This window comes from Lagopus muta, chromosome 1 (assembly GCF_023343835.1).
Source record: "Lagopus muta isolate bLagMut1 chromosome 1, bLagMut1 primary, whole genome shotgun sequence".
Classification (NCBI taxonomy): Eukaryota; Metazoa; Chordata; class Aves; order Galliformes; family Phasianidae; genus Lagopus; species Lagopus muta.
Window position 1 is genome coordinate 96,906,200 of NC_064433.1, and position 14,716 is coordinate 96,920,915.

The window sequence follows — 14,716 nt, forward strand, 5'->3', positions numbered from 1 at the left end:
ATGAGGTAGGACAGAGGAGGGAAAATTATTACTAGAGGACAGATTCACGATTTATAATTCTATCATACTTGTCCTCCTGGACCTCAGAAGTTCTCCTGCATTAAATGGAAGGTAAAAAGATGCAGTGGTAACATCAGTTTGTTACCCCTCTGTGTTCAACCATCAGTGCTGGCACACGTCACACAACATGAACCAAGATCTTAGAGGCCAGATCTCATTCCCCTATCTGCTACATGTTCCTGAGTAATAGTGGACACATCATTTATATCAACATGCTAATAATTAAAACAAAATTTAACTAATATGTACAAGTAATGACAAAAATGTTTCTGATCCCATCCAGTATTCAGCAGGAAGAAGGACAACAACACTTTTGGACTAACACTGAAGAATGACTAAGGCAACATCTGCTGTAATTTATGAGGGAAATTCGGTCTCAGCAATCACTGCTTTCACAGAAGTAACTGAAAATTCTGTGGTACTGAATAGTATTTAAATCACTCCTGAATTCTGTGTGGATAAGGAAAAAAAAAACAAAACAAAACAAAACCAAAAACCAACTCACAGTACACACACCACTGTCAGCAGCCTGCAAGATATAACAAGACCCCTGCAATTTAACTTACATCTCCTCCATCTTCATTTTTCCCCAGGGGCACATTCAGCCTTGATCTAAATAGACACAGATACTATTAAACTGCACTGGGACTCAATCCAGTAATGCCAGGCTACCCAATAACCTCCGAAATACGAGTGAAACCTGTTTTGTTCAAATGCAAGTAACAAATCGGTAGAAGTTGCTGCACTATTTTTCCAATTAAATCATCATTGAATTTCTCTATTATCTGCATGTCACTAGATTGAGTCAACAGGATCTTCTAAATTGGTAATGAGATGCTTAGCCATTCACCACTTACTCCTGTTAAGGAATGATACAGATAACTGCTCTGTTTACAGTCATCTGTTTTTACAGCACAAATCACAGTCCTTGCAGTCACATGTTCTACATCCTCATTCAAAGGATTCACACAAATTATTTCTTCAGCTCTGTTTCTTGATAATCATCATTTTAAGATCGTGTTAAGGATAGATTTTCATTAAGCACTTGAGAAAAGACTATTGTCTATACATTCATTCCACAATCAATTTCAAGTGAAATCTCTCACAGTTCTCATGATTTTGATCATCTTAACATTGACAATATTATTTAATCTCTTCCTCTCGCCAAAATATCTAGCTACATTAAACCAGTTTTAATTGAAAAAGTTTGAAAGTAGACATCTGGTCAAGCACATCTTTAGCTCACTACCTAGTGTATGGGAACTGCTGAATCACAGCCTGAACCTCTGATTGACCACCCGAGGCATGCAATGAGTCAGCACTAGGAGCACAGGTGAAAGCAATTCACCTGTGCTACCAGAAGTGGTGGAACCTGGCTCCACCTCTCCTAGACCCCATTTAAGAACTGACTACCAGTGGGGAAGGATCTTTTTTGGAGATTGATCCTCTTGGGGTCCTCTCAACAAGCCTAGGATAAGGATAAGATTTCCATCCTTTCTTCTTTGGTGTGGTAACCTGTTTAGCCTAACTTTCCTGTGTATTTCTTAATTATAACATCTGTATATTCATTGATTATACATCTAGTAAGTGAAGGAGGTGATGACCGCAGTCTACATTTAGTTCAAAAAGTATAAATTAGTGAACAAATAGAAAGGCTTCATAAACTAAATCATAAACTTCATAAATCATAAACTAAAGTATATATATAAACAGTAATTAACAGTCTTCTTTCTAATTCCAGCATCTTTATACAATGTTACTATATGAATTCTCCTATCATGTTTCAAGAATGCAGTCTGAAGATTGCTCACAGTTTCAATATCTAGCACACCAACTGGCAGGAGCATCATTAAGACCTTCTATGTACTTTCTTTTTCAAGGAGGAAAAAAAAAGTATAAGTCATCCATTTTCAACAGCAGCTGACTAAAGCTATTCAGTGAATTGGGTATTGCTACTATCATGGATCCATGAACTCTTAAAGCCTCCCCTTCCTTTTTTGTTCCTATGAGTAGACTCTTAACAACGTTTCCCCCACTCTGAATAGTTTTAGAGAGATCAGCTGAAAAGAAACACCATCAGTGAACACAAAAGTTTTCAAAGAAAAAGTGGGAACAAAGTGAATGTATTAGAGACAACTTGAGATTCATGTCTGTACTGTGCTTTGCCCTTCTCTTTACCTCAATACACTCTTTGGTTTTACTGCTGGGTAAGAGCAGGGCAGCCTACTGCACTTCTCCTAGCAACCAAAAATCACTTAAGGAAAAAAAGGCATGTTTCTACTGAAAGGGAGAAAGAGTAATTTGGGGTCATACAAAGCCAAACGTGCTCTTCTGGGTTACATCCTAAATTGACATTGTCAAAAAGAACTTAGTATATAATAATAAACAGCTCTGTTTTGCACAGATCCATATTTAATTAGACATTTTTCTTGTTGCACACTTCATTTTCTCTTAAGTCTGTGTTCTAACAGTTCTTACCACTGTTTAGTTTTGATTTTACAGACATATATTCTACTCTTTATGTTCTTCTAAAGTTACTTTCTTTCATCATAAGTGTGTATATATAGAACTATATATAATTATACAGCTACACAGATATTTTTACATGCGTGTATTTAGATAGATAAATAGTGTTTTAAGGATAGCAGTACAAAAAGACAATTTTACCACAGGATCCACTTATCCCAAGCACTGTGATTTTATCCTGAAATACTAGAACAAACAGCCAGGTTTCGTCCTGTTTGGTAACAAAATAGATGTAACAGATCCAACCGATCTTTCACAACACTTCTGCAATATATCACTTTAAGGCCAGCAAAGACCTTAGTTCAGTGCATCAAATTACAATTTTGTACCTTCTTGCAGCCACTCTTAACAAATGCAGATCCTAGCAATTTAACAGAAAGGTTTATTTGCCCCACAGGTAGGTGATGATAAATGACATAACAATATAAAGCCTACACACCTACACATGCTGCATATAAAGCAACATTAAAGTTACAGGGAATCAACACTATCACATTAAGATGACAGTAGTATTCCACTCTTGTCTTTACTCTCCATGCTGCCTGACCCAACCACATGCTTTGTAGCCCAACTGCCCTGCTTCTGTATTCACACATTCCCAGTTTCAAAACTGGGCAGTCTTGTAATGCATTAAGCTTGGAACTAGGCTACAATCCCTCTCCTCCCAGTTTATAGTGACATTTACCTCTCCAAAAACCACTGGAAAAGGGCAGTGCTACTGTACACACAGGACCAACAAGCACTTCCAGGTCCTGAAGGGGACACAGTGTTTTGAGCACAAGATCTCATACATGAAAAGAGAAGTTTAAGGAAATTTAAGGAAAAAGTCTTTTAAAGCAAGGGTGGTGAGGCACTGGAACAGGTTACCTAATGTTACAGTTGATGCCCTGTCAATGGAGACTTCCAAGGTGAGTCTGGATAAGGCCCTGAGCAACCTGATCTAGCTGGGGATGTTCCTGTTCATTGCAGGGGAGTTGGACTAGATGGCCCTTAGAGATCCTTCCAACCCTAAGAATTCTATGATTCCATGAAATAAAGAGTGCCCCTTGCTGCAGCCTCCAATATGAAGTGAAGATTCCAAAGAGAAGATTAAGTTGTCTAGGGAAAGAGTATTGAAAAAGAGACATATGTCTCTGATATGATTTCCAAACAGATCTTGGTCTAACAGCATTATTATGCCATTTGAATTCTTCATAGTATTGATCTCTAAGAAACTATCACCCATCCTTTATTTGCAGAGTTCTCATCAGGTTATACTATAAATTGTTAGGTAAAAATTGATCACTTATTTTGCCAGGATCAAGTTATTTGGACGACAAGATGTGAGGACTTTGAAAATAGAACAGAATGACAGCTTGAGAAACCATTACAGGGTTTGTGCAGCATTAAAATACTTCTCATAATAGCTTCTCAACACTTGACATTTTCTCAGCAGTAAAAAAAGTACCTCTGGAACTCTTGCATGGGCAGTTACTCCATTCAGTTTGAATGAGAAAGAAGTTGACGAATGTTAGTTATCTGACATTTTGCTTTTAAAAGGTTAACTTTTTTCTATTCAGTTTCTCTTGCAATCAATGGCAAGTGATGAACACAACTGAAATGCATAGTTTATTGTGTTTTACAACTGGGTTCTGGACATTTATTTTTTGCATTGTTTGTCCAACCTTCATTTATGACACACATTACAGAGACACTTCTAGCCTTGGCACGCTACACAAAAGCCATACAGACAATGCATAAATATATATTAAAAGACCACATGCAGCAACAGACATTTTGGCTCAAACTTCCAGGTAAATTATTACATGGGTACTATTGGTTAGTTTGTGTATTGTTGCTCATGTATTTATTTATGAAGGGTATTATTTTAATAAAATTAATAGCACATCTTGGCTCCCCTCCATGGCAGCAAAGCCAAGATAAGCTGCAGAGATGGAATTAAAAAGCCATTTCTTACTTCATGAACTTTTGGCTTGGAATTCATATCATTAAATCCACAATCCAGCACAAGCAGTAGCTTTGTTATTGTAGAGGTACTCTGCATCAGTAAAGACAGCATTATAGAACTAGCAAGAGTAGGTAGGACTGAATCAGCAATATGGACTTGTACACTCTATTATTTAGAAGGTATCTCCATGGAAGGATGCAGCCAACTTCATATTGTAAGAAGCTTGCATTTAAAAAGATGAAATAATGGTTTAAGATGTGTGCCTTACAATAACTCAAGATGGTACCTGCTTTCAGAAGGTCTTTTTCATGGAGGACTGAATAACAAAATTGGTGCAGATTTAAGTGGTATGTAATCATGTCCTAAATTAATGGGGCCTAATTTAATTATCTGATACAATAATGAAAAGCATTTGACAACAGACAATTAATAGTTATTATGTTAAGAAAGGAGTTTGACAGAGGGACGACACTGGCAACTCAATGTGACTTGTGGAGCAGAGAGTCCACTGTTTGTGTAGTATAGCAGAAACCCACTGAGAGTAAAGAGAGTGAAAAATTTACATACCAAAAATCTTTTTTGCATGCAATTATATTGAAGAGATCTCATAAATAACAGTCCATGTGAACAGTCCTCCATAAAATCACCCTCAACACTACTGAAGAAATAGAGATTCAATATATGACTCTGTACTCTCCTCTGAACAAAACTTTAAAGGAATTTTTGGAATATATAAGAAATGTGTACTATAAAAATGCAAGAATGCTCAAGTAACACAATAAACTTACATGTAAGAAATGCCTTTTCAGAAAGAACTGAAAAAAGCCAAAACATTCATTTACATGGCAAGAGTAAATATATGCTTTCTTTTGCACAGTAAAATTTCTTCTATACACAAAATAGATTCCCACAGAAATGTAGAAATGATAAATATTAAGCTAGTTTTTGGCAAGAATCAGCATCAATATGATTATTAAGTATCCTCTACAAGGTTGGTAGGAAAGGTGGTGAGCCAGATGGCAGCCACAGGAAGAGCAACCTCTGCCATGCCAGCTGAGATAACAGATAAAAACTGACAGCAGTGTTCCTTGTAGGTGGTTGAAACAGAATGTACAGAACCTGTTAGCAATCTATTTAACTGAGATCAATATTTGAATAGCAATTCAAAGCTAGCAAATGGCTAAAAAGCCATTGCATACTCTTTTGTAATTTTCACTAAATGGTTCAGCAATGGACAGGGCATGTATTGAGGTTAGTGCTGTGAGAATATATAGCAATATCACAAAAGAACAAGTCCTGGAAAAGAAGTTGACTGGACAGAACAGTAAAAGCCTTCACTTTCTCTCACTGAAATTTCTAGTGTATACTATTGAAACTGCTAACTTACCCTTAAAAATCTACTTCAATTCTTCCACCTCTTGCTAGCTTTGCTACAATTAGCTTGCTTTGCCACACGTTTTCCTCTAGCAACATTAACCCCATCATTCCAGAAAGTTCCCAATGGCAGTATTACTGCAGTAAGCGTAACTCATGGAAAAGTTTTAAACTCTCTATCCTGCCTTTTCTAAAAGAACTATGCACTATCAGACCTACTGCTGTGTACCAAGTCAGCAGAGGAACAAAATAAAGTATTTAGACTATCAAATTACTTTGCAAACATATCCATCTCTGAAGTGCTATGACAGCATTTTCTCATAGCCCGTCTTTTGCACATAAATACATACTGTTGCAATAACAACTTAGCAGACAGGAAATAAGGAAAGAAAAACATTAAGACTAATTCAGCACAACGTTTCATCATGGACATAAATTCCTCCCTACTCAGCAAAGTTTTCAAGCATATGATTAACTTGGAACACATGTTTAATTTCATATTAACTTCACTGAGGTTCTGGATCAGTGATGGAATCATGAATCTAAACGCTCTGCAGAATTGGGTGCAGCAGAAGAACAAGCTAAAGGAAACAGAAACACAAACTCTTCGTTTCAACTGACTTTTAATGTATTAAAATGCATATGTTCCACAGAAGTAAAGGTTATCCAACAACAGCAAAACTCACATGAGAGATCAGGACCCTGTCAGCTGAAATGCTGATTGGAAGAATATATTCCAACCTTATAAGTAAGCCATGTTTTCTGATGGGCAGCTGAGACATGTATAGGGCCTTGCTGGTGTCAAGAAATAAAATTAATTTAGGGGGAACAAAAAAAAAAAAGGAGAGAGAGAAAACAGATAGGAAACATGAGACTGAATGCCTCAAACACCATATCAGATGCATACCTTCCATTAAGAAAACAAATGCTTTTGAAAAAATATTACGATAAAATTCTACCTTAAAAAATTATTCTCATTCTCACCATCTCACATACAAGACTATTACACTTGCAGTTTTCAAAAGATAATGGCTAAAAGCCAGCTCTGACATATAAGGCTGTCATTTTCACTGAAAGCACTGAGAGTCCTTCCAGAGCTGAATTCGGCCCACTCAATCTATTGTCTATGGTAACATCCACACACCTGTGTTCACAGTAGCTGTGAACTTTTCTGTCAATATTATTTCTTGCAAGCTTTACTACTAATAATAAGAAACTAAAATAAAAACAAACAAAAAAAAAACAACAACCAATGAACAACAAAACAGTGAGAATAAAGTCAACTGGCCACTGTGGAAAAAAAAATGTAATTAGTTACCTTAACCCTAACCTCTAGTATTTTTTTTTATGGTGCAACGTCTAATTTGATATTATTCTTAATGAACTGTAATTATGATCATCAGCTAAAGAAGTTATTCCCCGAACAGACCGCAAGAATATGGGCAGGGCTACAGGAAAATCATAACCACAGTAAAAAATGTGTATCTATACCAAATGTCTTCTGCCATTTTCATTGAGCTCTGCAATTTTTGTCATAAAAGTATGAACAGAATGCTTTAAAAAAAAAAAAAAATTACCATTTTGATCTACACCACCATGCATGATGTAATATCATTTTTAAGTCACTAAACAAAGTTAATATCATAGAGAAAAGAGTGGCTATCATGCCTCAGATACTAAAGTGTCTTTCTCTGGACCACGTGCCAATAAAATGAAATAAATAATTAAAAAGCCACACCAAACCAAACCAGACCAAACAAAGAAAACAACAAAGCCACCCACAAAGACAAAAGTGTCTTAGGAGATAAATTTGAACATAGTAAACTGACCAAGGATTTATTAGTCAAGCCGACTTCGCCTTTTTTCTTAAAGTATCACAAATAGTGCTAATGTTGATATATATCTTTTCAAAGCAACTGGTGGTATATGTCACCCTAAGGTATAATCATAATTATCATGCTTATAAAGGGACAAAAATACCACATGCCAAGCCTGCACACCAGTATTTCTCCAAAGCTACTTGTTAGACACTTTAGCAATCTACACTTTGTCATGATGTGCCATCCACAAAATCAGTGGCTTATGTATTTTTTGGTAGGGTTTTTTCTTTGCCTTTTTTCTTAGAGCTGCTAACATACGTTAACTTGACACAGTCTCTGCAACATCTCCCCATGGAAGAGTGGGATCACTTCTATTCTGGGCAGTTTCTTGGCTTTTTTTTTTTTTTTTTTCCCCTCTCCTTAATGGTGCAGCTCTACACTACTTATGTGCTTCGCTTACACCTCCCACCCTTGTCCTATACGGCTAAAACAGAACAAAGGTTCTACTTGTGCTCCCCGTGACAAAAACTGAATAAATTATGTCTTGCTCCTGTCGTTCCAGCAAGCTGGTTAATTGCATTTGTTTCATGTATCACCAAACAGCCTGGTACATTAATTACATTCTGTAACACCAAGCTCCTCTGATTCACTCTGTCACTTTCACTGAGCACTTTAATTGTCTTCCTTCTAGCTACATACAATTTTAAACACTTACTAATAATTACATTTCTACAGCCTGATGTTTTCAGTTTATATACAAAGATATCTCCACCACTGGTGGCCTTGTGAATCAAAATATGTTAAAATAGGAAAAAAAAAAAAAAAAAAATCCCCACAAAACCATGACCGAGATAACAGATGCAAATGTTCTACTAAAGCCATTCCAACTTCCTCCTGGATAGCATGTACATATATTACACACACACACAAATATGTATGTATATATATACATATATATATATATTTTTAATCACTAGACCAGGTTAAGCAGCATGACTTATTGTGCAACCAATGTAAAGCACTACTTGAAGGTCTTCCTCTTCTCGTCTATTTGGTTCCTCTCTTGCAGGGGGGAGAGGAGAGGAGGGGCAGAAACACCCAGAGCAGGCTAGCACTGCAAACAATAACCCCGGAGTCCTTGCTTAGAGACTGACATGCTAAGTACTGTAAGCAGCAGCTTCCTGGAACAAAGTTTTCTCTACTAGGCAGAAATAGCCGGGTTCCAGTTATTAAGCTCTCTGCTTAGAGATGCAAATGCTTAATATTAGGAGGGCTGCCAGACATTTGATCCCAGCACATGTAGTACTGCATGCTGTCTGAGATGCTTGCTTCACATCTAGTAGTGCACTTAAGGTCTACGCTGCAGTACAGCGCCAGCCCCCACTTGGAAAGATATTTTACCCTTGCCCTGGAGCTGCCGCCCCTACTAAAGCGTGTAAAGCTCATTTATACTCATATTATTCCCTCGGCCACTACTTCAACTTGAAAACGGTAAGAAACGTTGCAGAACAAACCCAATGAGGAAGGAAAATGAAGGAAAAGAGAACGGAGGAGAAAAAAAAAAAAAAAAAAAAAAAAAAAAGCCTTTCCCTCCAACACTTCCCGACAACGCTCCCTGCGGGCAGCCCGTCACGAAGGGGCGGGCGGAGATGGCGGGGAGACCCTCCGCCCCTCTGGCCGCGCCGCACCTGCCTGGCCCCGCGGGCACGGGGGGCTGTGCCGTGCTGTGCTCTGCTCTGCTCACCGGCGCCCGCTCCATCCTCCACCAGCGCCAAAGGAGGTGTTTAGGGACTCTGGAAAGTCGCCAATTCTCCTCACCTGGCGCAGAGGCACAGCTCACCTATTTATTTCATCAGCAGGCTCTCCCGGCGGAAAGTTTAACAATAGAAGCAGGCGAAGTAATATGGGTTACAAGAACTGCCCGCCTTTCTCTGCTCCAACCCGCTTCCCTACCAGCGCCTCCTATAAATGAAAGATTTAGCACGGTGATCGTTCCTCTTCCCCACCACCTCAAGCTGATGTTCTTCCACGCACAAGCCACTTTTCCATCAAGTTAGTAGAGGGAAAGCGCTGCTTATTAGAAACATACATTCCCTCTCCCCCACACCCTACCCCTCGAAATGCCATTTTTATACCAGAAACAAACTTAAGGCTCTGTAACGCTAAAGCTCATAATGCCGTCCATGTGCTGTCCCAAATCAAATTCAGCTGGAGGGGAATTCTGCAGAGAAATGGCACATCTAAAATAAGAGAACTTACCGTAGACTTGAAAAAATGCAAATCCAAAGAGCAGGAGTGGCGTCAGCAGACCCATTTTGACATATTAAAAGCAATCCCGATCGTTTGCTAGAGCAATTCCACAGAGATACAGAAAAAAAAAAAAAAAAAAAAAAAAAAAAAAAAAAAAAAAAAAAGTATCCAAAAACAGCGAGAGGTAGGTCCAAAAGTTTTCAGTTTCCTAGCAGCTACTTAAAGCGGAAAGGGAAATCTTGCAATCAAAAGCTGCAGATGGAAAGGTCTTGAATGTGACACTTTTAGATCCATACAGATTAGAGCAGGCAGCGAGCTCCGAAGGCTTCTGCTTCGCACACGCGCTCCTTCCTAAATTCCCACCAATCCAGCCCAAGCTGAGGAATTATTCAAGTGTGTCTAAGGCTCTCTTTAGGCTCCATGGCAATCCAAAAGCAAGCTCTTTCTTCGGAAGACAAGGAGAGGCTCTGAGAAAGGACCTGATTCCTAGAAAGTGTTCCGCAAACTTCCTGGCACTTTGCAGGAAAACCATTGGCTTGGTTTGGCTATTTTGCTTTCCTCTCCCTTCGCCCTACCCCTTTTTTCTCTCTCTCTCTCTCTCTCTCCCAAATCAGTTCAAGCTGCGGAGTTTCTCACTTAACTTCCATAATAGGAACGCCCAGGCAACGTGCTACAGGAGGGAACGGCTTTCTCAGCATCCCCTCGAAATAAAGCACTTCTCTCCTACGCCTCCCTCCTCGCTAAGAACCGGAGCGGAACTGCTGGAGGGCAGCAACTCCGCCGCGGAGCAGCTGCTGCCGTACAGCGGTGGCGGCGGGCTGCGTGCAGCACAGAGTGGCTGCGGGGACCTCCCGCCGCCGCCGCCTCTCTCCCTCCCGGGCGGCCCCGGCTCCCGCCTCGCCTCTCCCTTCCCGCCCCTCCGCCTCCTGCCGCCGCGGACACACCGGCTGGCAGCGAGAGGGAGGAGAATGTGCGCGGCTCCCGAGGCTGCCTGGGGAAGGAGGCTGCGGGGTGTGACTAAAGCGCCTCGCTCCACACCCACGCGTTCTTCTCCGCCCGGGGTAGGGAGATGGGGACGGCGATAGGAGCAAGCTGCCGGCGGGCTCCCACGCCTCTCCTCCGCACTAGGGTGACCCTCACCGCGCCCAGCCGATCCGGGATGAGCGGTTTCACGGCTGCTCTCTGACTGCTGCCCGCGCACGCTTGGGAGCGAGACTCGCGCGGGGATCTGCCCCGGGGCAGAGGGGGGAGGGGGGAATTCTGTGGAGAAGAGAGGCAGCTGCACGCAGATAGGTACCGATGGCTCAGGCGTGACCTACAGAGCACGCGGACCTCACGGGGCTGGAAAGTTTCGCCCCGACGGAGCGGCTGAGGGGCAGCGCCCCCTATGCCGCGGGATGCGCGCTGCCCCTCTCCCCCTGCACACACGGTGCGGGCTCGTTAAACAGGGCGTACAATTAAAAACACCGCAGGAAAGAGCAACGTGAGAGACGCCGGATTGTGGCGGCGGCAGGGAGCGGGGCGGGGCAGCGAGCGGCCGCTGCCTGCCTCTCAGACCACGTGCGGCCAGCGGCGGCCCCGAGGTGACGGTAGGGCCGGCGGTGAGCGCCGCGCGCCGCTCCCGGGCCAGCGGTGAAGCTCTGGCGCCCCCTACTGGCCGCCGGCGGGCAGCGGCCGCTCCCGCGTGCCCTGCGTCGCCTTTTGTTGCGGCGGAGCCTTCCGCCCGCGCGCGGGAGCGGCCAACGGCTGCCGGCGGTGCGAATAGGGCGGGTTTTGTGACGACAGGGAGTGAAAGCTGTGGAAGGCAGCGGGGCTGTGCCAGGCAGTGATAAGTGTCCACTGGAGGATGGGAAACATGGATAGTTACATGTAACTTTCGGAGAGGAATCTGTTCAAGTGCACTGAAAGCATCGAGTGAATTTATATATATTAAGGCACACGTTGAAATTATTTTTTTAAACAGTGATGGTAGGCAGAAAATAACTGGCAATGGCAAATATTTTACCACTGCCAAAGGTAACAAGTGTGAGGTGTTTATAGTGTTCTAAGAGTGTAAGATTATTCTTCTTTCATACAGAGCCAGAGGACATTTCCAAAGCCTCCCTATGCAAATCAGGGAACAGCGTCCTCCCATACTCACAGTATGCCCTGTAGATAAATATACATTAATATGTCTAAGGACTTCCTTGTGAAGAAGAATATAATTAAAGCTAATTAGTGTAAGGTGATCAAAATGGTACTCTTCACGTGCTTGAGGATTGGCAAAATGAGAAAACCGTAAATCACTTACCTAACAGCACTGCGTGTAGTATGAAATATTAAAGAATACTTCCCTTTGTAGTGGACGTTTCAAGGACACTGTTAATGAAAATGCTGACTTGTTTACTACAAAAATTAAAGTTGGAAACCACTATGAGCTGTTCAGTCCTTTTTTTCTGCTTCTCAAACAAACGTAAGATAAATTTAATAACAGTTGGCATGGACCAGAACACTTTGTAGATGCGTACAGTCTTCAAAACTCTCAGCTACAGAGGTAACAGTAAAAGGGTATAATGATGTGCAAGCATTCCCAGTGAAATCAATGAGCTATTCACTATAGCTGGTACTGTTGATTCATTCAGTTACGCAAAATACCACTTTTCAATGATGAAACACTTTGCAAAACTTTGAAAAGTTGTAGCCAAGTTTAATCATACATTTTCCTATTAATTTTGCTCATATGTATTTCAGTGATTTTTTTTCTTTGAGATACTTAACAGTTTTCTGGAATGGATAGCAGAGTCTGAAAGAGCTGAGAAACAAACTTTTGTATTGGTTACTGTTTGTTTTTGTTGGAAAAACTGGGCTAAGTTTGACTGGTGTGGAAAACAAAAAAGTCATATGGAGATCCACTGGGGGTTACAGTAGAGGTTTACCCATGTTACAGCTTGCAAGCACATGACATGTCGCTTTGCTTGGAATAGCATTGGCTTCCATTACGAAATATAATCCAGATACATGAATTAAAACCAGTATGCTTCTCTCTCCTGTCTTTCTGTAACCTCCTATGAACATGGCCAACAAGACAGATGTTCTTTGCATGAATAGCAAAGTCTGTGCAAGGAACATGAATGTGCCAGCTCTTTGTTTTGGCTATGAGCAAACCTGATGAAACACTTATGTAAGATGTCAGCATTGGCGCATATGCAGTTCAAAGAGTATTGTTGAGGTGGGACTTTAAAAACAAGGAAATTACAGGATATGATTGCTTTGTTAATATGAAAAGCATTTGTCATAAGAGGTGGGACTAATCTCACAAAAACAACATTAAGATCAGACATATAATAAGTAAAAGTAGAGGTTTCATTGCTTCAACATTTTCATATTTCATACCTTTGATTCCTATAGACTCAGATATCTACATTAAAATATGGGAGATCAGATCCAATGTTTAAAGTTAAGTGTTTTAAGACTAACACAATTTTCAGGTGAACTGAACATTTGGAGAATTTTTCTTCTAAATCAATATTGCATTTCTGATGTTACAAATGAATTTCATATCCTCTCCTTTCTGAGAGTAGAAACCATAAAATCTTCTTGTTATCCACTTGAAGGAGAGAGGATGAGTTGAGGAGGATCATATGTCATTCATTCCAAATAATAGAGCTACTCATCCAGAGAATTGCAGAAAATGGCTAGGGATCTTTAATATCAATTATATACTTGATGGCCGTATGTTTTAAAGGTAGGGCACTAATTTAAGTTAGAGTTTGGTCTTTCTACACTCTGGAGTAAAGGCAGCTCCAGATGAAACTGAAAGCATATAATATTAGATAGATTACATACACAAAAAAAAGGGGGGGGTGGGGAAATGCTTAATAAGCAATAAACTTCCCAGAGAGTATAGACTTTTCTTCCTCTGCCACCTGGGCTATTCTGTTCTGGATCATCAGGTTCTGATGTCTTCAAACTATTGAATACATAACGAGAGAACAGGTTTGATAGATTTTAATCCTTATAAATGCTGAAATGTGTTTGTTGTTGTTGTTTTTTTTTTTGCTTACAGTCTATGGGATCTTCCACACAGAGACGACATGGGAAGGTAATTGAGGAACTCCATCCAGAAAAAGAAGATATTTCTGAAGAGAATATATAGCACTGTTGCTAGATCTCTCTCATTGGAGGACCTTGAAAACTGTCTTCTGAAAACTGTTTGAAAACTTTTTCTGTCCCTGGCTGCCACAGCTTTGACAAACATACTTTCCCAGAACAACTTCCATATTCTGTGCAGAAGAAATAAAAATGATGGGCTAGAGGCATGTGTTTTACTCTTTGTTGCAGAGGCGACTCTTCCAGTGTCAAGGGCCACTTTCTGCTTCCACATTAAAATTCCTGAATTGTGGCATCTGACTTCAGAGTGTTCCTGTGGAAATACCAGTCAAACAACACTAGGAGCCCTGTTTTGAAATGTCCTCACCTTGCTAGCCTGTGCTAGTATGCTGCACTATTTTTAATGCCTGGTACAGATACAGTGCTTACCACACTTACAAGAACGATCTGTACTGTTTTTAAGATAAATATTTTGTAAATTAAATTATTACAAGTTTTGTTTTTTTTTTTTTAATATACATCATATGCTCCTTTTAAGTTTTGCATTCATGGCTCATTAAATGTGCAAAAGCTGGTAACAGAAAGATGGTGTTCCTGACAATTTTTATAACAGCCTCACCTAAAATAAATTTGACTTCATTCTTTTATT

At 40.4% G+C, this 14,716-nt stretch overlaps 1 protein-coding gene across 17 annotated transcripts in view; it reads right to left on the bottom strand.

The window, feature by feature from the left end:
* Nucleotides 1–14,716, bottom strand: part of ROBO2 (roundabout guidance receptor 2) — an 873,290-nt gene that overhangs the window by 439,263 nt on the left and 419,311 nt on the right. Inside the window, exon 1 of one of the 17 annotated variants that reach the window (XM_048933871.1) lies at nucleotides 9,988–11,152. The exons of the other annotated variants lie outside the window; for them this stretch is intronic. Within the exon in view, the coding sequence (XP_048789828.1) occupies nucleotides 9,988–10,042 (55 nt within the window). The 5' untranslated portion in view covers nucleotides 10,043–11,152. Of the gene's footprint in view, nucleotides 1–9,987; nucleotides 11,153–14,716 lie in introns of those variants that run through there. 17 annotated transcript variants of the gene reach the window in all.